Source organism: Pinus tabuliformis, chromosome 1_2, assembly GCF_031772625.1.
Source record: "Pinus tabuliformis cultivar Carrire ecotype Pingquan chromosome 1_2, CPIR1, whole genome shotgun sequence".
NCBI classification, from domain to species: Eukaryota; Viridiplantae; Streptophyta; class Pinopsida; order Pinales; family Pinaceae; genus Pinus; species Pinus tabuliformis.
The window spans coordinates 660723476-660746969 of NC_142298.1; the positions used below are offsets into that span (position 1 = coordinate 660723476).

The 23494-nt window shown below is 36.5% G+C and overlaps 1 protein-coding gene across 4 annotated transcripts in view; it reads left to right on the forward strand.

The window, feature by feature from the left end:
* Nucleotides 1-21044, forward strand: part of LOC149207414 (metal transporter Nramp3-like) — a 372782-nt gene extending 351738 nt beyond the window's left edge. For 3 of the 4 annotated variants that reach the window (XM_089395716.1, XM_089395714.1, XM_089395715.1), the window contains one exon: nt 20576-21044. In XM_089395716.1, coding sequence (XP_089251842.1) covers nt 20576-20908 — 333 coding nt within the window. In that variant the 3' untranslated portion in view covers nt 20909-21044. The remainder of the gene's footprint in view (nt 1-20575) is intronic. The other variant, XR_016252623.1, reaches the window with a different exon arrangement.
* Nucleotides 21045-23494: the final 2450 nt, after the last annotated feature.

A 23494-nucleotide genomic window follows, 5' to 3' on the forward strand; every position in this document is an offset into this window, starting at 1 on the left:
AAGGTTATCAGTCATTCGATTTTCTAGAGCGGGGTTTGCTAAGAAAAGTTGAATCAGTGATCAGTTTGCAGTGAGGGGCAGTGAGTACGAAACAGAGAGGCAGAGATAGTGCCGAGAGACTAGTGCAGAAGCAGAGAGAGGCAGACGTTGAGCCAGAGAGAGCCACACAGAACTAGCAGGGACTGCGCAGAGGCCAGAAGAGCCCGTGTCATCCACGCAGAGGCTGTACGAGTGATGCAAAGGGTCGTAGAGGTCGTGTAGTGCCTCAGAGGGCTGACGCAGGGGGTTTCAGGTTGACGCTGAGGCTAGGTGGGTTGACGTTGAGCATGAAGTGTGCTGGAGAGGGTTTCATGGGGTAGATTTTCTGAATATCTGCTTCCGGATAGAGAGGTATTACCACCAGATTATTTTCTTTGTTGGGTGAGCCAGTTTGGCACCCAGTTGTACTCAAATAGACTGCATAATAAAATAACCCTCAGAATTGTTGCACCAGTTTTCCCAAGTTGGGTTTTTTCGGGGACGAGTTGTCCAAAACTAATGGTGTCACTTGTGTCCTTGCTATTTCTTTCAGCTGTTGATCTGTAGATGGTTGATACTGTATTGTGTTTATTTCGATATTTATATGGTTAAATAACTTGTTCGTAATTAACAAGTAGGAGAAAGAAACCAAAGAATACAAATAAAATTTCTAATGGGTAATACTTAGGAATTTCAACACTGCCACTGCAAGAGCCCCTCTGGATTGCATCAGCTTTGCGTGAGCCACTCCTGGGCTGCGTAGGCCTCTGCACTACCTCCCTAACGTTCAACTGCCTCTCTGCTACATACTCTGTGGCTTCCTCTACAATCCAAATCTCTGCGTTTGTCTCTCTCACTGCAACTCAGATAACTGGTTCGATTTTCTTAGAAAACCACACCCCAGAAAAATTGAATTGATTGATCAACTTGGTGTATCTCCAACTGACCCTCAAACCTCCTCTTATACTTTTCCTATTCATGAATCAATGACCGAGATTAAGTCCCTAATCAACTGCTAAGGTTAAATTAGACTTGATCTTCGTCACTTAGAAGCTTCTCATCCATATTTTCATAATACCCATTAATATTTTTATTTTCCTAAGTTTAGACTTAGGAACCCCATCAAAATTATTAATTATCTTAATAAAACACAATCCGGTTGGAATTTCACCAAATGATTTCTAGGTCTTGGAGATCTCATGTGTTCTAGCCCCTCCACAAAATTTCGGAGCTAGAACACATCTGATGCTACCCAAAACCAACAGTTGAGTGGCCAAGTACTTGTTTAGATCTAAAAAAGTTTTGAAGTATTCGATTAGATTTAGATGATTGATACCAGTGCCTTGTGGAGTCAACTATCTTGCTAAGAAACTTAGGACCAAGTACAGGATGGACAATTGCTGCAAGGAAAATGTTAGTATGAGATGAGATGCAAGATGCAATTAGCAAAGGGAAGAGTGAGTAGTCTTGACGTAAGATTGTTTATGGTTCAAGTACTTAGTATTGATTAATTTTAGGACAAGAGTACTTAGTGAAAACAATCTTGCACAAGACGAATGCAAATAGGATACAAAGATGCCAAAGATGTAATCGTTCAAGTAAATAACGCTTCTTAAAGAAATATCATCAATATGCCAAAATAACCATAAACCAATGATATTAATGTCAAGAGAACTAGATAATTAAATCATTTATCCAATCTATATTCAGTGACAATTCTTCAAGATCAACACTCTCCTTAGGATTTTTCCAAGATAATGCCAATGTTTCTCAATACCAATTATAAAAAAAGAATGAGATCCAACTATATTGATAAATTGTTAGGGTACATGGTCTCCAAGGATGGGATTAGTATTGCCACATGGTCTCTAAGGATGGGATTAGTATTGCCCCTGAAAGAATTCAAGCCATCAAAAGCATTTTGCCTTCTAAAGATCAAAGTGCCTTTCAGTCCTTTTTCAGCAAAATAAACTTCCTAAGGAGATTTTTGCCAAATTTTGCTGAAATTGTCAAGCCTATGAATGACCTCCTAAAGAAAGATACTTCCTACTTGTCGAACCAAAGGGAAAACGAGGCCTTTGAAGAAATTAAAGAAATTATTGCCACTTCTCATGTCCTTATCAACCCCGACTACACCAAGGAATTTATAATATATTCCTTAGCATCTAAGGACACTATCAGTGGTATTCTCATGCAAAGGGATGAGGAAAGAGGGGAAAGACTGATGGCATTCATGAGCAAGCCCCTCAGAGATGCTGAGACAAGATACACCATCACTGAAAAGCAAACTTACACTCTTGTCAAATCCCTTAAGTTCTTTAGAGCCTATGTAGGGTACAACAAGATATTTGCATATGCCCCTTACCCTGCTGTGAAGGATGTGCTGTCACAATCTGATTGTTTTGGATCTAGGGGCAAATAGGTATCCAAAATCCAAGAATAAGACCTTGATATCCGCCCTAAAAGGGTCATCAAGGGACAAGGATTGGCTAGGATGCTTACTGACAGTATGTCATGTCCCTTCTCAAGCACATTTGTAATAGGGTGTTTTCACACATTTTCGCACAATTTTGGCTAAGGGAAAAAACCCAACATTTTTGACTTAGGGACTTAGGAAGAAATTTGACTTAATTTGGTTGCTAGTGGAAGGTGGGGGCCACCCATGTGGGAATTCGAACTGGGCCATTTGAATGGTTTGGAGGGAATTCGAAGTGTTAGATGGAGGGGCCCACATGAGGTAAGGAAGGCCCACAAAGATAAAAGGAGGAGAGAGCTCTCATTTGGATTCATTCTTACACCTTACAATCAAAATTACTTGACTATTCGCTTTGCTGTTTAGCTGAGTCAGCTAGTCGTTTAGCCTCGAATCTCTCAAGCAAGAGACTCAACCTCTACTTCGGGGGACCATCCATGCCCGCCCTAGAGAGGCAGTTCCATAAGTATTTCAAGAGTTCTGGGAGTGTGTACAACACTACCATTCAGCCACAACAAGGACTGCATATTTCTGGCTCGCTGGAAAATACGTAGGTGGAAGTTGGAGCTATCAGTGATCAAGCATTTGTCGGGAGAGTTAGAGGATTGGTAGAGAAACAAAGGGTCAGTCTCTCTTGTGAGCTTTGGAGCCAACAGAGTCAGGATCCCAGCAAACTGATTTACAGTTACCTAGGCCCTGCACAAAGAGCCACCACTAAGGTCACGTGGGAGTTGGAGGAAGGAATTGTAGAGTTGGAGCTGGCCGGGAGAAGTAGGAGATCACTTAAAGGGCCATTTGAGGAGGATTGCTGGAGTTGGGAGAGCAGAAATCGACAAGATCAGTCATAGCAGCAGAATTCGAAATTGGAGGGCCAAGCTGTGAAAGGTCAATTTTTGAAGGTTGGAACCAAGGGAAAGCCTTTATGGGTTTTGGCAAGGATCACACTTTTGATTTTATAGAATTTTCTGGGCAGATCTAAGGGGTCAACCAAGGGTCCCAACTCAGGCAACAACTAGAGGAGCTAAGGGGAATTTGGGCCAAACTTCCGAGGTCAACATTTGGCCAATTCCTTTGTGGGTTTTTCTGGGTTTAGGCCAAGGAGCAAGGAGCTGAAATCTCATAATTTTCTAAGCACGGGAAACAGTGATTCCAGCCCTTCGAAATCAGCAGACAAAGCATTTTTCTAAAGCAATGTAGTTCAATTTGGTGTAGCAATTAGCAGCCTTCAGTTCAACATTTTCTCACCTAGGTTTTGTCAAGCCTGTGCATTGAGACAAGCCTAGGTGCACCATTCTATTTTACTATTGTATTTTTCTCCTAAAGAAGAAATAAAATGGCTCAGCAGTTCTCTATTTCCAGTGTTTCCATGGATGCATAATTTATATTCTGTTTTTCTAATTGCTAGATTGTTTGCATGCTTTGTATATGACTTACATTCCTGTTTAGGATCGTTACAGTGGTATCAGAGCCATGATCTTGGCCAGCTGTGGGGTAGCCATCTAGATCATGGAATATTTGAGCATGTATGCACAATGACGGGTTAAACCATAAACAACTTATGGCTCAAAGAAGATTTAGTATGCAGGAATTCTGGGGTGGAATCCATTGGAATGATGAGAGATTGGCCCAGTTGAGGAAGGTGTCAGACCAAATCCATTCTCATCCTTACAGCAGAGACATTAGTGGTGTATAGGCTATGGGGGTGCAACCATCTACATTGTTTGGGGAAAGTCCACAAAATCAGGGCATCAGATCTCCTTGAAAGGAGTAAACAGGATAGGGACAGTTAGAGGGTGAGACTAGGGGACTGAGATGAATAGATTAAATACAAGACACATCCACAGGATAGAAATGATTATAGACCAGTGCATTCGTATTCGATTAACCATAGATTAAGTACAAAAAAAGTTATCCAAAGCAATTTACAAATGTGACGAATAGTGACAATCATGACTGATTAAACGTAAATGCCCAAAACTTCATCATGCAAGAGATTCCAGATTTAAAATGATTTTCGTTAAGTGTTCAGATCTAGAACAATTTTCCAACACGCAATATAATTTTTTAAAACATTAATCGCACTTGCCAATATAGAAATTATTACCACAAAATGACACCAAGGAAATTTATGTAATCAATTCAATTGTTCCTTAGGAAATTAACTTAATATGGTAAATGAAGCAATTAAATTTTTAATATGACAAAGTAAACCAAAAGGATTAATAAATTGAAATTTTAATGGGCCATAGGCCACATCAAAATTTTTAATGTGAAAGCGCAAATCCTTTTTTAATTTAATTCCTTAGTCACCAGAATTTGAAATTTTATAGATTTTTTTAAATGTTTTATTTTTTTTAAATATTTTAGATTTTTAATATTTTAGATTTTTTAATGTTTTATGTTTTTTAATGTTTTTTCTTAAATGAAAATAAAAATAAAAAGTAAAAAAAATCAAATCAAATAAAAAATTAAAAATAAAAGTCAAAACAAAAGATCAAATTTAAAAAAAAAATGAATCTAACTAAAGCAAAGAATAAAAATCAAATATTAAAGTAACCTAACTCCTAAATAAAAAGAAATCCCAATACTACTAACCCTTACTCACCCTAACTCACGCATACATCAAAGAAAAAGTCGAATGAATAAGTTTTGTTGTGTGTGTGCAGGTCGACGGCAGCGACATGGAGAGGAACAAGGTCGATGGCAACAAGGAGAGAAAAGGGTGCATGCACTGTTCATGGATGGAGAGGAGGGCGACATAGGTATGTCAACAACTTTGTTTTGCAAGGAATGAAGAAGCAAGGGAGATGACGATGAAGGAAAGAATTTGGGGGCAGCGAGGGGAGTGACTTGGATCTGTTGCTAGGATAGTGGATGGCAGATAGGAGAAACTGCAGTGTGGGTAAGGAGAATGGAGCAGTGAATGAGGATAGCGGGTTGGAAGAGGGAGAAGTTGGACGGAGCTGAGAGAGGAAGGGGAGTACGTGGGGAAAAGGGGACAGGTTTTGGAGGGATCTATAGCTGTGGGTTGCAAGTTTGGAACGGCGAGAAAGGAGAGGAGAGGGGTTTGAGGGCCATAGTTTAGGGGGTTAAAAGGACAACGCAATTTTTTGCAGGTACAACAAAGCATGGGACACTGCCAGCACTGCATAAATGGAGGAAAACACAACTTTTAATGACAGCAAAATGGAGGATTGTTTTGGCAGTAAAAAAAATTGAAATCTCCTAGAGAAGAGAAAAACATAGCAAGAGAGAGGAATAAACCCAAGGCAAGAAAATGATTTCGAAAATTTCTGTTGGAATACCCCACGCAACAAACAAATCCGAAAATTTTATGTTGGAAAACTCTAGTCAGCGGAGAAACTGTAGCCCAAAGCTCAAGATAAACCCAGAAAAACGAATTTCATAGCAATGTATTTTTATGCTTCAGATTTATCAATGAAACCTTCGTTAAATCGTTTCCAGATATAAAAAAATTTAAAACCCTTGGACTGGAAAAATAGTGCTCCTGTAAAAATGGTTTTGAGGCCAGATCTTACCCTCCAAGGCCTATATTTGGTTCAAATAAAACGTCACCTTCTGATCTGCAACCTGTACCTAAAAACAAAAACACCCAGAAGCCGGATATACAAAAAATAAATAAAACCCAAGAAACCCGAGTCAAAAAACCCAAAACAATTACAGATCTATGCACAAGAATGGAAGATCTATTAGATCTAAGGATAGGATCTAACTCTGCTCCTAGATTTGATAATTTAAGGCTCTCAACAGCGAGATTTATTAATATCACACATAAAATATAAATTTTAAAATTTTAAAGGAGGTGTTTAGCTCAAAACCCTTGATGCATCACTAATAAAAATCTTATGATAAACCCAGAATTAATTTTATTGGGCTCCTTAGAAAACACGGATCAAGAGTTGGCTAGTCCAACTGAAAATTCTCTTAACGCCCGAGGATCTAAAAATCAGGATTTTCCTGCAAAACTCAACCCAACCATTAAAGTAAAGCGAGAAAATGATTAAAAAATTCAGATAAATAGAGATATCTGCTATTACATTCAAAATTTAAATTATCACTTAAACCCCATCGACTGAACAAGATACCTGTATTCAAATCACTCTTCAGAAGCTATCATCAAAACTTAACCCCAAAGTATTTCCATGAAGAATAACACCAGCAAAACTTAACACCAAAGTCTTCTTTTATTATCCAAAAAAAAATTACACAGGAGCTTTTTGCTTAGCACATGACTCAAAGGTCGGTTCAATCGACTGACAAATGAATTCCTATTTAAAGATAAATCCTTCAACGGCTAGTTCGAGTGATCCTCGTCAAAGCAATCTCGATCGTTGATGAGGATTAAAATTTCTTTTAATCTCATCCGTCGAAATATTTAAATATTTGGGGAAATTCAAAATTTTCAATTAAATGCATTTTAATTAATTCAAAAATTAAATTGTTGAATTAATTTCCCCAAAATTTTGACTTTGACTTAACCTGAGGGATCAAGGCTTAAAATTTATCAAAATAATTAATTTACCCTAGTCCTTGGACCTTTTAAAATTTAATTTTAAGGACTGACGAATTTTGCCTTCGAAGAATTTAAATTTACTTAGGACTTAGAATTAATTAAATTTTTGGCTTAGGATTTTAATTAATTTTTTGCTAGAAAATTTAATTAATTAACCTATGAGGAGATACATTATTTTTCCAACCCTCAAGACACTTTACATCCTGATTTTCATATTTTTTACATTTCAAGGGGGAAAACCCATTTGTAAAAGACCCTCACAGACTACCTATTTCTGTGATATAAATATAATCTAGCAGACCAAACAATTTGTAATAAAATATTTTAACCAAATAGCTAGGATTATTCCCAAATCACTTTTACATAGACTCGATCTAGAACACTAGGACTCGCCTAAGATCCCAATGACAAAATCCATTCCAGCTTTGAGGTAAGACTAAAGGAAAACTTTGCTGACCATATGAGAATAAATCACTGAGACAAAAAACCTCCCAGAATGTAGATCGTCACCAGAAAAGTAGGTTTACCTAGGCAATTACCTACATGACACGAATCTACTAAGATTATTTACATTATACACATGCAGAAAGGGTTTACATAATATCTTGGAAGTGAAACTGATGATGATAGTTGCATGGCACGAACACATTGATCAGGCGTTATCCTTTTTGCGAAAAAAGTAGGTGTACTGTTATGGGTTATTGACACGTAGTGGTCAACATCTGGCTCTACTTGGGGACACATTATTGCATCGGAGGAAAATGTGAGAATTCAAAGTCTGCATCCACGCAACACACAATATAACATAAGTAGCGTCCATCCAAAACCATCATTTAACATTAATCACAGGAAAGATATAAGCTCTTCATTTATTAACTAGTTTAACAACATAAAAAACATAAATCTACCTACAAAATAAAATAATGAAAGAAAAGGGTGTAGGGTAGAAATACAATACAAAGGATGCCCCATGGCATCAGATGCGTTCAATGTAGTGTGTGTTGAGCATTTGCCTGCTTTCAGGCAAATCTGTTGGCTGTTTCTCAGATCCACCATGTCCAATCCTGCATACGGTAGAACTTTTTCCTATCTGAAAATCAAGCTGCTCACAGCCATCAGATGCATCAAATCACTTTCTCATTCTCTTTCTCTTGCGCTTTTTCTTTGTGGCAGGCTATATCATTGATGATGTGGAACATTTTGCTTCAAAACTCTCAGATGAAGTATGTAAGATATGCATGACATGTCTTTCTTCATTCTGCATCTGCTCTATCAAGAATGATGGATCAGTCTCACAAGTGTCATGAGTTATAACTTGATCTTTTATGACTAGTGGATTAACCATGTGAGCATAAACCTGATTCTTATTAATTTCCATTTTATCTGGGTCACCTTCAATTAGCCACTTTTCAATGGAACAAATGACCTCTTCATAATAAGATGGAGCTTGCTGCAGTAGATAGGGAGGCTTATGATCTGTTGACGTTTCCTTGTTTCTTTCATCCTCTGAGCGATGCTGAAATTTTTGTACCTGTATTGTTATGGCATCCATTTGGTTAGAGTGTTCGACCTTCGTAGCACTGACTTCCTTGGCATGGTTTTCCTCCATGGTTAATAGTTTATTTTGAAGACATATCTAACTAGCCTGTTGGAAATACTCGGGGGAGGGGGGGGGTTGAATCAATGTTCCTTAGCAATTAGCACTTTTAAATCTTTTCAGAGCATTAGTTAATCTTCAATTATTATTAATATTTATGCAGTAATAACAGTAAATAAAAGAACACACTGGGCACAAAAATTTTAGGTGGAAAACCCCCTCTGGTCAAAAACCACTGAATGCTTTTTTAATAAATTCTTTAATCTTCGGCGACAACTGAAATGAATGCAACAACTTCCTAGAATTCTAGAAAGGCATTCTTCTCCAGCTCCCACTGGAAAGATGCCTCAACACCCTGGTTTCTTCAATAGTCAATTCAATGGATGCCTCAACATCCTAGATCAACCTACCACCTCGAAGTGTTCACAGGCTCCAACTTGTAGGCGACTTCATGCACCAGCCTAGCACCTCCCTGCCACCCTATAATGACTGAAATGAGACAGAAGTGTGGATTCCCGTACCAAGGACAACGATCACGATACAATATGATTTACAATGATTTTGACCGAACACCCAATCACACTGACCTAAAACCCAACCATGACATCATCCCAACAGAGACTCCTATACCTCCCTATAATGCCTTTTCGACTCTAGACAAATTGACTCTTTTACAATAATGACTCTTCCAATGATGGCACTTTTACAAATAACTCTTTTACAACTTTACAATGATGACTCTTGGCCTTGACACTTCTTCCCAATATGCGGATGGTTGTCATGTCTTCAAAGGATGTCCTGCTGCAATGCTTCCTTTGATTTGATACTTCTGCTCTTGAATTCTTGCTTGAAGTTGTACTTGAATCTTCTTCTACCTGCATGCAAAATTTTCCCGGTGAAACCAATCCCAAAAGAAAACAAAATACCCTTCAACTTACCTCTGCCTGCAAAACACATGTAAGTGAATAATAATGAATAAATACAAATTAAAATTACAATGCATACCTGAAGTGTGCTTGTCACTTTTGTTGTTGACTTGTTGCAGCAGTAGACAAAGACTCCCACTCTTGATATAGGCCTGGACTCTATGCAAGACTATATCCAAAACTGACCTAAAGATATATACAATAAAAATTGATGACAGACCCTAGACTTGTGATGGACCAAGTTCTAAGTACATCAACATAGGCCATTCTATCAACTATGACAGACAAGTAACATGAACTTACAACATCATATAGATTTAGCAGACTTGGTGTAGCATCAAGAATATGTAGCATCAAATGTGTAGTATCAAGAATAGGACATCTAAAATGTGGTATCAAAACTAACTGACGTATAGAGACATAGAGATATAATCGAAACACAGTATATACTTACGTTGTCCTGCAAAAATATATGTCAAAAATGATACTCAAAATTCAAATATAAACACTAATCATACATACCTTCCTGTAGGAGACTTACCCTTGATTGTTGATGTGTGGTCCTTACTGCAATGATCCTTGAATGCATGCTTTTTCTTGCCTTCTAGGAGCTCAATATTGAATATGTTGTATGTATGTAATTTCAGATCTCCAGGGTTTGAAATTTCGTCCTGTGGTATTCCTCTGAGTCCTCTTTCCAATCCTATAGGTCTGATCAAGATTGGATTTTTCAAGAAAGAGTTATGCCCAATCTCCCACGATGACCTTATTATAGACTGGTTCAGTAGAGTGAACTTGTACGAAGTGCCATGTGTCACTGTTGTGAGCTTCAACCCTGAAAACGCTACTCAACAAACTACAATCCATCCTATTTTTGTGACTATTTACGAAATTTGAATCCAATGCTCTAGAGAGAAAGTTATGATGATTTTATCAACATCACCTGTTTCACATGGAATTCGGGGGCTTGCAAAAATCCTAACTTCCTCAGATCATATCTCCGAAAATATAGCGAACCAAGATCTGAAATTCGGTCACGAGGTTCATCGAGATTTCGGCTCAAATGGGTTTTAATTTTAGCTTCTGAAGCTTCGTAGAAAAAACATTATAGCGCAAATGCCACGATTACCTGTTTGAGGACACAATATCCCTACAAGAGGAGGATACGAGGGTCATTATTTATATGAATGTCTTGAGTTGAGAGGGTCCTCAACAAGTGAATGTTGGAGGGATTTTAGGAGCAAACAAATATTATTAATTATTGACTATTCAATGACTACAACCAATTATGAGTGCCATCCCACAACCCCATAGGGTTTTAGCCCACTAACTGGGGTTACTAACTTCAAACGCAAATAACTCTCTAACCGTGAAGAATTGCGAGGCTTACCATATATCAATGGAAACATCTCAATGAGTAGAATCCATTGAGAAGATCTTTGACGTAAAATAATATGAGTTGTCAAGTCAAAATGCCCTTGCAAGATCGGGGTAGCCCATGGTGTTGCTTGGGTTGACATCAATGACAACCACTGATCAACACAGCTTCCATATCTTTTATTACTTTGTCATTATATGCTTTTATGGTCATCCATTTCCTTAGCATGTTTTTCTCTCATGACAAGTAAATAGTTTTGCATGGAAGTCCTTTCTTTCTCATGATGACTCTGCATGTTGGTCCTCATAGCCTCCATATTCTGAGCACACTTTTCTACTACAGTGGCTACGTGATCGAAGTGTTTAATTTTCATGATTTCCATCTCCTTATCACGTTTTTCCAGCTGAGCATACAAAGTTCTCATATCCTTGGCATAATCAACTATAAATTTTTCTTGACTAAGCTCCATATTTTTTACCAGCTGTCTTTGACTGAACTGCATGTCTTTAACCAACTGCTTTAGTTCTTCTATAACATGCTTATCATTTTCCCTTTCATTGTCAACATTGATTTGACAACTTGTCCCTATTTTTCCACTATCATGGATTCATCTTGCAACGGTACAAGTGGATGGCACATTTTTATATGGAGAATTGTCTTGAAACCTTTCATTGATAGTCGGATCCTTTACAAGATCACTTTCATCCTGTTGCATAGTATTAGGGGCACAAGGCAAGCCACCTTGATCTCCATATCTATCTTTAAAAGCATCGATGATGTCTTGTAAAGAAGTAAAAAAATCTTCAGGACAATTTGAATTATGAAACCAATTCAAAGCATCACCCTCTAAAGAAAAGGCAAATAGACGCATCTTGACATCTTCATGTTTATATTGGGAAGAACGACAATATTTGATTATTAATGAGTAACTCTGGATAAATGCTTTCTAGCAGCGGCTGAATCACCACTTGAGAACAAAGTTAATTTATGAATGACCTCTTGCAGCATATCATGGATAAAGTTAGTAAAATGACACGGGGCAAACAAGTCATCCATGATGACTTGCTTAAAGGGATAAGGAGGGACCAAATGGATGGTAGAGAGAGACCCATGCTCAAGAAAATCAAGAAATCCACAAGAAGCGAGCTTCTAGTAGAAATTCTTGTAAGAAATGAAAGAAGTGGAGTCGCCACTTGAACATGAATCTAGCTCTAGGATCCAAAAGGAAAAAACAACTAGATATAAGGGAGGGCTTCTTGTCTGAGAAATAATGGATGAATAAGTGGAGTCGCCACCCAAACAAGAAATGAACCGAAATGTCCAAGTGCTAAAAGTGCAGATGAAAGGATTAATGAGATGACGAAAGATAAAGCGATGAAAAGATCAAATGATGCCAGGAAATGTTGTGTTGATGGGATAAGAAATGATGAAAGATTAGATGATTAGAAAAATGTTGCGAGGACCAAGGACAAAAAAACTTTATCCCCGACAACAGTGCCAAAAAAATGTTGGTGTTGCCGGCTAAAATGAATGATAGAAAGATCAAAGATCAATGTCCTAAAGCCAAGGCCCAATAAATCGGTCCCCGACAACGGCGCCAAAAAATGTTGTTGCACAAAGTGTCTAGGCACCATGACAACGCTCAGAGTAAGGGCTATCAATCTAATCCTTACTCACTCCGTTTAGTCTCTCTCCTAGACAAGTCAAGGGGGGTAGTCCCTAAGGTGAATGAATGTGAAACGTCTGTGGAAGATAGGCTCTAGGAGACTTGAAGATGAAAAACTTGATGAATTTAGGACAAAACCTAGTTAACTGAGATGAATAGATTAAACACAAGACACATCCACAGGATAGAAATGATTATAGAATAGTGTCTTCGTATTCGGTTAACCATAGATTAAGTAAAAAACAAGTTATCCAAAGCAATTTACAAATGTGACGAATAGTGACAATCATGAATGATTAAACGTAAATACCCAAAACTTTATCATGCAAGAGATTCCAGATTTAAAATGATTTTCGTTAAGAATTCAGATCTAGAACAATTTTCCAACATGCAATATAATTTTTTAAAACATTAATCGTGCTTGCCAATATAGAAATTATTATCACAAAATGACACCAAGGAAATTTATGTAATCAATTCAATTATTCCTTAGGAAATTAACTTAATATGGTAAATGAAGAAATTAAATTTTTAATATGACAAAGTAAATCAAAAGGATTAATAAACTGAAATTTTAATGGGCCATAGGCCACATTAAAAAATTTGATGTGAAAGCGCAAATCCTTTTTAATTTAATTCCTTAGTCACTAGAATTTGAAATATGTTTTAGATTTTTTTTTAAATTTTTAGATTTTTAACTTTTTAGATTTTTTAATGTTTTATGTCTTTTAATGCTTTTTTTTAAATGAAAAAAAAAAATTAAAATCACAAGTTAAAAATAAAAAATAAAAAAAAATCAAATCAAATCAAAAATTAAAAATAAAAGTCAAAACAAAAGATCGAATTAAAAAAAAAAAATGAATCTAACTAAAGCAAAGAATAAAAATCAAATATTAAACTGACCTAACTCATAAATAAAAAGAAATCCCAATGCTACTAACCCTTACTCACCCTAACTCACGCATAGCGGCATACATAAAAGAAAAAGTCGAATGAATAAGTTTTGTTGTGTGTGTGCAGGTCTACAGCGGCGGCAAGGAGAGGAATAGAGACGATGGCAGCAAGGAGAGAAAAGGGTGCGATGGACTGTTCGCGGATGGAGAGGAGGGCGATGTAGGTATGGCAGCAGCTTTGTTTTGCAGGGAATGAAGGAGCAAGGGAGACGACGATGAAGGAAAGAAGTTGGGGGCAGCGAGGGGAGCGACTTGGATCTGTTGCAGGGACAGCGGATGGTAGATAGGAGAAACTGCAGTGCGGGTAGGGGGAATGGAGCAGCGAATGAGGGCAGCGGGCTAGCAGAGGGAGAAGCTAGATGGAGTTTAGAGAGGGAGAGGAGCACGTGGGGAAAAGGGGACAGGTTTTGGAGGGATCTGTAGCTGCGAGTTGCAGGTTTGGAGCAGTGAGAAAGGAGAGGAGAGGGGTTTGAGGGCCGCAATTTTGGGAATTAAAAGGTCAACACAGTTTTTTGCAGGTACAACAAAGGATGGGATGCTGGCAGCACTGCATAAATGGAGGAAAACGCAACTTTTAATGACAACAAAATCAAGAATTGTTTTGGCAGTAAAAAAAAAGAATTCGAAATCTCCTAGAGAAGAGAAAAACACAGTAAGAGAGAGGAATAAACCCAAGGCAACAAAAAGATTTCAAAAATTTATGTTGTAAAACCCCAGGCAGCAAACAAATCCGAAAATTTTTTGTTGGAAAACTCTAGGCAGCAGAGAAACTGTAGTCCAAAGCTCAAGATAAACCCAGAAAAATGAATTTCATAGCAATGTATTTTTATGTTTTAGATTTATCAATGAAACCCTCGTTAAATCGTTTCCAGATTTAAAAAAAATTAAAACCCTTGGACTGGAAAAAAAATTCCTATAAAAATGGTTTTGAGGCCAGATGTTACACTCCAGGGCCTTGATTTCGCTTCAAATCAAACTTCACCTTCATATCTGCAACCTGTACCTGAAAACGAAAACACCCAGAACCCGGATATACAAAAAATAAATAAAACCTAAGAAACCCAAGTCAGAAAACCCAAAAAATTTACAGATCTATGCACAGGAATGACAGATCTATCTGATCTGAGGACTGTGAATCCAACTCCACTCCCAGATTTGATAATCTAAGGCTCTCAACAGCCAGATTTATCAATTTCGCCCATAAAAACTAAATTTTTAAATTTTAAAGGATGTGCTTATTAGCTCAAAACCCTTCATGAATCACCAATAAAAATCTTATGATAAGCTCGGGATTAATTTTATTGGGCTTTGTAGAAAACACGGATCGGGAGTTGGTTGGTCCAACTGAAAACTGCCCCTAACGTCTGAGGATCTAAAAATTAAGATTTTCCAGCAAAACTCAATCCAGCCATTAAAATAAAGCGAAAATAGATAATAAAATTTAGATAAATAGAGACACCTGCTATTACATTCAAAATTTAAATTAGCACTTAAACCGTAGCGACTGAGCAAGATACTTATACTTAAATCACTCTTCAGAAGCTATCATCAATGGCTAAAAAAAATTATGCATGAAAACGACACATCTTACAGTATTTCCATGAAAAGTAACACTAACAAAACTTAACCCCAAAGTCTTTCTTTATTATTCGAAAAAAATTACACGAGTTTTTTTGCTTAGCACATGACTCAAAGGTCGGATCGATCGACTGACAAATGACTTTCTATTTAAAGATAAATCCTCCAATGACTAGTTCGACCGTTGATGAGGATTAAAATTTCTTTTAATCTCATGCGTCGAAATATTTAGATATTTGGGGAAATTCGAATTTTTCAATTAAATGCATTTTAATTAATTCAAAAATTAAATTTTTGAATTAATTTCTCCAAAACTTTGACTTTGACTTAACCCCAAGGATCAATGGCTTAAAATTTATCAAAATAATTAATTTACTTTAGTCCTTCGACCTCTTAAAATTTAATTTTTAGGAACGACGAATATTGCTTTCAGAGAATTTAAATTTACCTAAGACCTAGAATTAATTAAATTTCTGGTTTAGGATTTTAATTAATTTTTGGCCAGGAAATTTAATTAATTAACCTATGAGGGGATAAATTATTTTTCCAACCCTCAAGACACTTTACATCATGATTTTCATATTTTTTATATCTCAAGGGGGAAAACCCATTTGTAAACGACCCTTGCAGACTACCAATTTCTGCGACACAAATATAATCCAACAGACCAAGCAATTTGTAATAAAATAACCTAACCAAATAGTTAGGATTATTTCCAAATCACTTTTACATAGACTCAATCTAGAACACTAGGACTCACCTAAGATCCCAGTGACAAAATCTATTCCAGCTTTGGGGTAAGACTGAAGGAAAACTCTGTCGACCATCCGAAAATGGATCGGTGAGACAAAAAACCTCTCAGAATGTAGATCGTCACTAGAAAAGTAGGTTTACCTAGGAAATTACATACACGACATGGATCTGCTGAGATTATTTACATTATACACATGCAGAAAGGGTTTACATAACATCTTGAAAGTGAAACTGATGATGATAGTTGTACGGCACGAACACATCGATAGTGTTACCCCTTTTGCGAAAAAGGGGGTGTACTGCTATGGGTCATTGACACGTAGTGGTCAACACCTCCCATTGGTGAAAGTCCCTAAACAGCACGGGGCCCTATTTGAGATGATAGTGGGTCATTGTCCCATTGTTGTCACTTAGTCTAGTAGTTTCCCCTTAGGTTTTTTCCCTTCCATAGGGCCATGCTAGATTGTGTGGTAACAAGGCCAACTTGACATTCCTGGAGCCGATATGTGCATAAGATTCAACATTTATTTAAATTTGTTTTAAGGGCCGACTTTAGGAGAGGTGTCAATGGCTCCCACACCTCCATGATCTGGTTAATCTTTAGAGTTTTGCATTAGATCTCACAGTTCTAAAATGTTTAGCAGGACAATCCACCAAAATCTTGGTTGGTAGTGAAAACTCGTTATGTATAGTGTGTCAAATCTTAGCTGGTACAACAGTCAGTTATAGATAGCACATGTGGCATGCCAAATAAAAAGGGATGATGGAGCTAAAGCATCTCAAAGGAAGGCATGTTTTCAAGATTGTTTTGATCAGTGTTACTTGGGAGCGAGAGCGAAAGCGGAGAGCAGGAGCGAACACGGGTGCGGGAGCGACATTTTCAGAAGCTCCCAGTTTGGGAGCGAATCCCAGAGCGTTATATATATATATATATATATATATATATATATATATATATATATATATATTTGTTATATTTTGATACATATATGTCAACAAAAACATGTAGAATGATGAACTAGATATAAGAAAACATAGATTGAACCATATAACAACAATCATCTAGAAGCTATAATCTTAATCAACCACGCCCACAAGTTAGTAACATAGTAACATACAAGATATTGAGTCTCATGATTCGTCAATCTTAAAGTTTCAAGCTTTCAAAATTCAACATATAACATTTATCATCATTGATCACCAAAGTTGTACTTGTAACTAAGTGTAACCATTACAACAAATAATATCTAACATGAAATGAAATGAAACAACTTTAAATTTTCATGAAGCATCATATTCATAATTCATTACTAATGAGTTATAATTGCCAACTTCAAACTTAAATTGTCATATATTGTTTAAAAAAATATCATAATAAATATGAAAGAGTCAATAGTTATAAAAACTACTAGAAACTAGAAAAGACAAGTAAATCTATTATCTATTTCTTATGCTTGGGCCTCTTGCCACCATGAGAAATGTCTAATTTTTTAGCCTTGTTGGAAAATCAGGATCTTTGTTATTAATATCACCCTCTAAGCAATAATATCCAGAGGTATCTTTGTCATTATCTCTATATCTATATAGGGATATTTGTCATTGATATCACCCTCTAAGCATTAACATAAGATAGAAAAAACATAGCATGTGAAGTCAAGATTTTGTTTGAGTGATGCGTACATTTTTAGGGGTGTCATGATAGAGGAGTTTGACAACCAATGTCACTAACATCGAGGTACATAGAGGGATTGGTGCTCTTGATTAAATACGAGTTCCATACCCTAATACATGACAGAATTCAATGGAAACATTGCAATCCCCAATCCTGAAATCCTGAAAAACTGATAAGTCTGCTGGATTTTGAATGAAATCTAAAATTCTACTTTCTCCATATGAAATCCAATGAGGTCAGAACCACTCTCAAACATCTTGAGCATCCCGAGCCATTTCATTTCATTTCCTTTTACTTTAAGAATTTAACATTACCATGAATCGCATATCAATACTAGGGCCACAGGCTTGATCATTAAGCTGCCCCACTCAAAACTTATTTGTTTCTTCGAAAAAAATTGCATTTGGAACATTATTGCAAAAAAATATTTGTAAAAAAAGCTAAACGCTCCCGAAAAGGCAGGGAGCATTTTTTTTTAGGGAGCATGCTCTTGAAAACGCTCCATCCTTGGGAGTGTTTTTGGGAGCGCTCTCGAGACGTTCCGAAGCCGCTCCCACTCGGAGCGTGAATTGGGAGCGGGAGCGAGAGGGAGGGGGCGCTCCCCCACAACCCTGGTTTTGATAGAAACAAACATGAGAGACTGATTTGAATGAGTAAAGAATCCCTCCTCTTTGAGAATTTCATGCCTAAGATTAGTGTATCCTTGTTCTTAGGAAAGTTCGCGTGTCTTGTATATTGTTTGGATATATTTATTTCAATCCATAACATTCTGATTTTAGTTACTTTCTCAGATTGTAGCTTTCCATTCCGTCTCTCCCCAGCTTCCATGGCTGGCCTTCCCTTTGACATCAATGACAAACCTCTCAACAGCCTCGCTTGAATTCAAGAAAGCCCCAAACCAACCATCAAAAGCAAGGCCTAAGTTGTTCAAGAAATGCGGCCACAGCCTGTAAGCCAAGTGTAGTAGTGAAGACAGATGAGTACCCTCTAATGTAAAACAGACCTCATTAATGTCCATTAAGAAGTATCTTCCCATGAGGGTTCTCCAATAAAAACTTTTTTATGTACTGTGTAAATGAATGTGTGTTTTTTGGTAGTTACTCTCTGCATTGCCATATATGCTAATTTAATAAACTGGTAAGAGTTGTACACAAAACACAGGCACTAAGATTTTAGAAATTTTACAAAGGTTTTAAATTTTGAATTTAAGTCCATTGAGTTTAATTAGGTGGTATTAATTCTCCCTCTAGATATGGATCAAAAGTCTTTTCTGTTGCCTGTTGAATTTATCTATGGATAATCCAATGGGTTATTTTACATCCATGCCATCATATTGTGCTATGGAATTTTTTGCTTACCTGCTTTTTCTTTTCTCCACCAATGGTCTTATAGATGGTACTTGTTAGCAGGGTGATTTTCTGGATTTCTGTTTGGTTGCATAACCATGGCCTTTGTTGCAGTGCAATCCAAGGTGCTATGGATTCAATGTTTGGTGTGGTCAGTCGTCTGTTCTGTGGGTTTTTTGTGTGTTTATTGCAAAGTTTCCTTGATTTCCTGGTTCCTACCACATTTCACCATGCATGAGTATTTTTAGTATTTACATCCATGATGCTATATGAGGTCTATGATTCTGTAACTGACTGCATAAGAAAAGTCATATGAGGTCTATTGATGTGTATGAGAGAGGAGGGGTATTTTATAAGATGTTCAATGTAACCGATTTTATGACATTCTAAGTACAAAGCAAAAGATGACATTTAGTATCTCTGTCCGAGAACAGCAATCCACATTATTGCTCAATTGATTCATTACAACCCACAGAATGAAATGGCATGGGACCTTAGGGAAATAATTGTAGAGAAAAAGCTCTTAAAATCCAGTCACCATTGAAGATTGGTATTAACCTTGCCACTGTGCATGTGCTTTTATGTGCGAAAGAGGGGGTTGATTTTGATGCATTTTGAAATTGCATTGTGACCTTCTATCCTTTCCAGGCTAAGTGATGTGCAATAAAAGGATTCAAATGGACAAGTGATCCAGGCATATCCAAAGGGTCATACCATTGCATCGTACAAGAAAGACAAGCCCATGGATTGTGGATAAATATAAATATGTTTACATGTTTCTTTTGCAAATTGCAATCCTTGGAAGTTGACAGTGCAACAAGAAATCTGCCATGCAAGCGAAATGGAATAAGAGTGAGGCCAATCGAGGTGGCTAAGGTTGGTAACAATTGGCACCTATGATAGGTCTCTGATATTAGGTGAGAAAAGCGTTGTGCAAGAAGAGAGAAGCATTACCACTTCTCTATTTGCAATATTGTTCCAGGATTTGACTACATTTTATGTCACTGCTACACCAACCTGTTACCTCTATCCATTTCACTATATTGAGTCACCTGTTATCAGTTTTGGCCCTTGTGAAGAATATGATACCATAAAAAATAGATAACAAACTCCTTGATGAACACAAAGTTAGGATCTTGGAGTTAAAAACCATTAGTGGTTATCTTGTTTACATTGATATAGTACTGCAGTAAGTTTCTGCTTTCGGCTTTAGTGAATTGTCTTCAGTAAAGTTACAACTTACATCTAGTGTATCTCACAATAACATGTCTCTAAAGTGGCAATACAAAGGAAAAAGATCTCCCTGCATGTAATGGGCGTATCTCTATTTAAGAGCCATAACCTTGTATATGTTCTCAAAGTCATATAATTGAAGTGTCCAATTTTTTCACGCTCGAGCATATTCTGCCTCTCGTTCTTTACAGTTTGAAGAATTGTTCACGGTCACCTTTCTCCATCTCTCCTCGCAACACCTGAATAGCTGGCTTACAAATTACTGCAAGATATTATTAAGTATTGCATGTGCAAAGATTTCTTATAATAATTTCTATTTCTAAGATGATAAGAGTATTCAGGCTTTTGGTATTGTCATTTCTTTGCTTTATTAGAGATTTTTGTTGTTGTCACTTATTTGTTTTCTGACAATGCATGAAAGCATTTTGATTTGCTTCTTTGTGTACAGGTTGCTGTATTGACATGGGTCATAGGAACTTGCGTTATATTAATAAACATGTTCTATCTAATGAGTGGACTTATTGACTGGTTCACAAATACTGCTCTGCCGACAACACGCGTAGTATTTCTTGGGATAATTGGTGTTGCTGCCTTGATGGCTTATATCGGTTTCACATTGTATTTAGCACTGAGAACAGACAAGACAGAGACTTATAACTCGCCTGAAAGAGTTGAAATTATAATGAATGAGCTGAATGAAAATGTTCTAGATAACCTTGACGAGGGAGGGCGTTTGGTAATGCTTCCTAATGATAACATTGTGGAGGACTTTCCAAATTAGTAGCTAATTTTGGATTCAACGTGTTTCCACTCCCACATTTTTATCGCCTTTTTCATTAATTATCAGCTCTTTTCTGGTCTAAAAATTTATATTTGTTCCCATCTCATTACGGAATCCTCGATTATCTTTCAACCTTTTTAACTGTTCAAATATGTTGCATAACAGATTGAGAATATGGTGTGAAGAAATCTTGTGAAATGCCAACTGCCTAGAAATTTACAATCACAGCAATCTTAGGCCATTTTAATTTGAATTTAGTTACGGATAATATCATAATATTTATAAAGAGTTCATACCAACATTCATGCACAAAAACGAATAACTGTTCAAGAAGCTTATACTACAAATTCAAAGAAACAGAGACTAAAATAGGTTAGGCCCTTGCTAAAATGTGGACAAGAAACAGAGACTAAAATAGGTTAGACCCTTTGCTAAAAATGTGGACAATTGCATATGGCAACAATAATAATGAGGAATAACACTTCTAGTCAAATCTGTTGCTCTTTAGAGTGTATGAATTTGTTTTTAAAATTGGTGCGTGTCCCAAATGTGTTTCTCTGTAACCATGACTTATTACACATGCATCTTGTGATATTAGTGTTAGAACACGAATTTTGCTTGTTTGATGGCTTTGTTTTGAACATCAGAATTTATATTTCCATCTAATAGGAAATAACTTTTCAATAATTAGGTACATAATCAAAATGTTCTCATGTTTATGGAATATCACCATGCATAGAATCATTTCCATTGCAGATCATATGTTAAGTAGGTAACTCGTATGGGGGAGGGAATTTGAAGTTTGTATTCAATAATTAGGTACATAATCAAATGTTCTCATGATATGGAATATCACCATGCATAGAATCATTGCCGGTTTATATGTTAAGTAGGTACTTGTATAAGAGAGTTTGAAGTTTGTACAATGTTTTCTAACCGCCTAAAAACTTCACGAGGTCTTTCCTCGAACCATCATTGATTTGTATATAAAAAGTCATTGCCGTATTGATGAAAGCATTATATGACCATTTAATTCGAGTAAGAAACAGGTATTTTTAATAACAGCCATTTTGAGTAATTATATTTTATTAGATTATTTGTTTTATTGGTTACAAGTGTAAAAACTGAACGGGCTTAGAATATGCTCTAAATCTATTTTTGCTTGGTTAAGAGCTCGTCTTTCTCGTACGTAAGGAAACAGGTTAACGGCCCAAGACCCAGAGGCATCTGACAGGAGTAAAAGCATGCCCCCTTACGGACCACTAGTTGGTTATTTCAGGTGGCATGGTTTTCTTTGATTAACGGTGATGATTTTTCTTTGATTTTAATGGTGATTAACAGTGATGGTTTTCTTTGATTTTGCATTCGCGGTTAGTAGCCAGAGATGGTTGTCCTCATTGCTGGTTTGACAACTGAGTTTGTTTTCCCACCTGTGAAAAAACAAAGTGTAAAAGTTTATTATTTTTTAAAATTATGAACCTTACTTCTGCTTGGGATAGCTCAAATGGCAATGGTAGTGGAAATTAAGTCTTGTCAAACCAGAATTCTTGGGTTCAAATCTTGTTCTATCCCCTCGATCGGGGTGAAAAGTTGAACATGATGAAGATGTCATCCTACCAAGGTTACAAAAAAAAAAATTATGGACTTTACTTATTTTATAATGAAGATATGGTGAGTTAAAATAACCCAGCATAGATTTATTTACAAAAGGATCAAATTTCTCAATATGCAAACTCTTTTTGAATGCAAAACTTGAGGAAATTTTTGTACCTAAAAAAATTTGATTCCTCTCAGTGCTTTGTAAATGATGGATCTATGTTAGTTTTGAGCAACACACTAATAAAATGTTTTAACTATAAGGAATATTTTATTTTCACTTGATTTATATAATATATACTTAACTTTGAAATATTTTGTTTATGATTCACATTCTCCATATTAAAATGTTATATCCATAGGATAATCTCTCATTCATATATATATATATATATAATAATTTTTAAAATGTTACGACTCAACTTTCTCTCTCTCTCTCTATATATATATATATAGATACATTGAATTATTTTTGTTATTAATATTTTGTGATGTTACATATCTTTACACATTTCCCTCCTAATGAAAAGTGAAAAATATGAGAAAATTTTAGCTTAAATTACTCTAGTTTTCTCTAGATAAAATTGATATAAAATTATGGGTTTGTGCATGAAGCCGAGTTTGGCAAGCGATGATGTGTTTTGGGTGAAAAACATCATCTCGATTGAGCCATTTTAAGTGCTCAATTGAGCAATATTTGAATCTTTGATCGAGCTATTTGAGGGCTTAAAGATAGTTTGATCGAGGGTTAAAACAAACCCTCAATCAAGTTAGTGGCTCGATCTAGCAATGGGCTCGAATGAGAAATGTTTTTTAAATTTCCCGCCAATACAACCTAGGCACGGGATTAAAAGCAGTGGCTTGATTGAGCCTTAAAGCTCGATCGAGTTGTCGAGGGCCTAAAAAATAGAGTTTTAGCTCCCATTCTACACATTTCTTTACAACACCATTTTGTACCCTAGCGGACTTGAGACAAAATTTCTCCTTAGG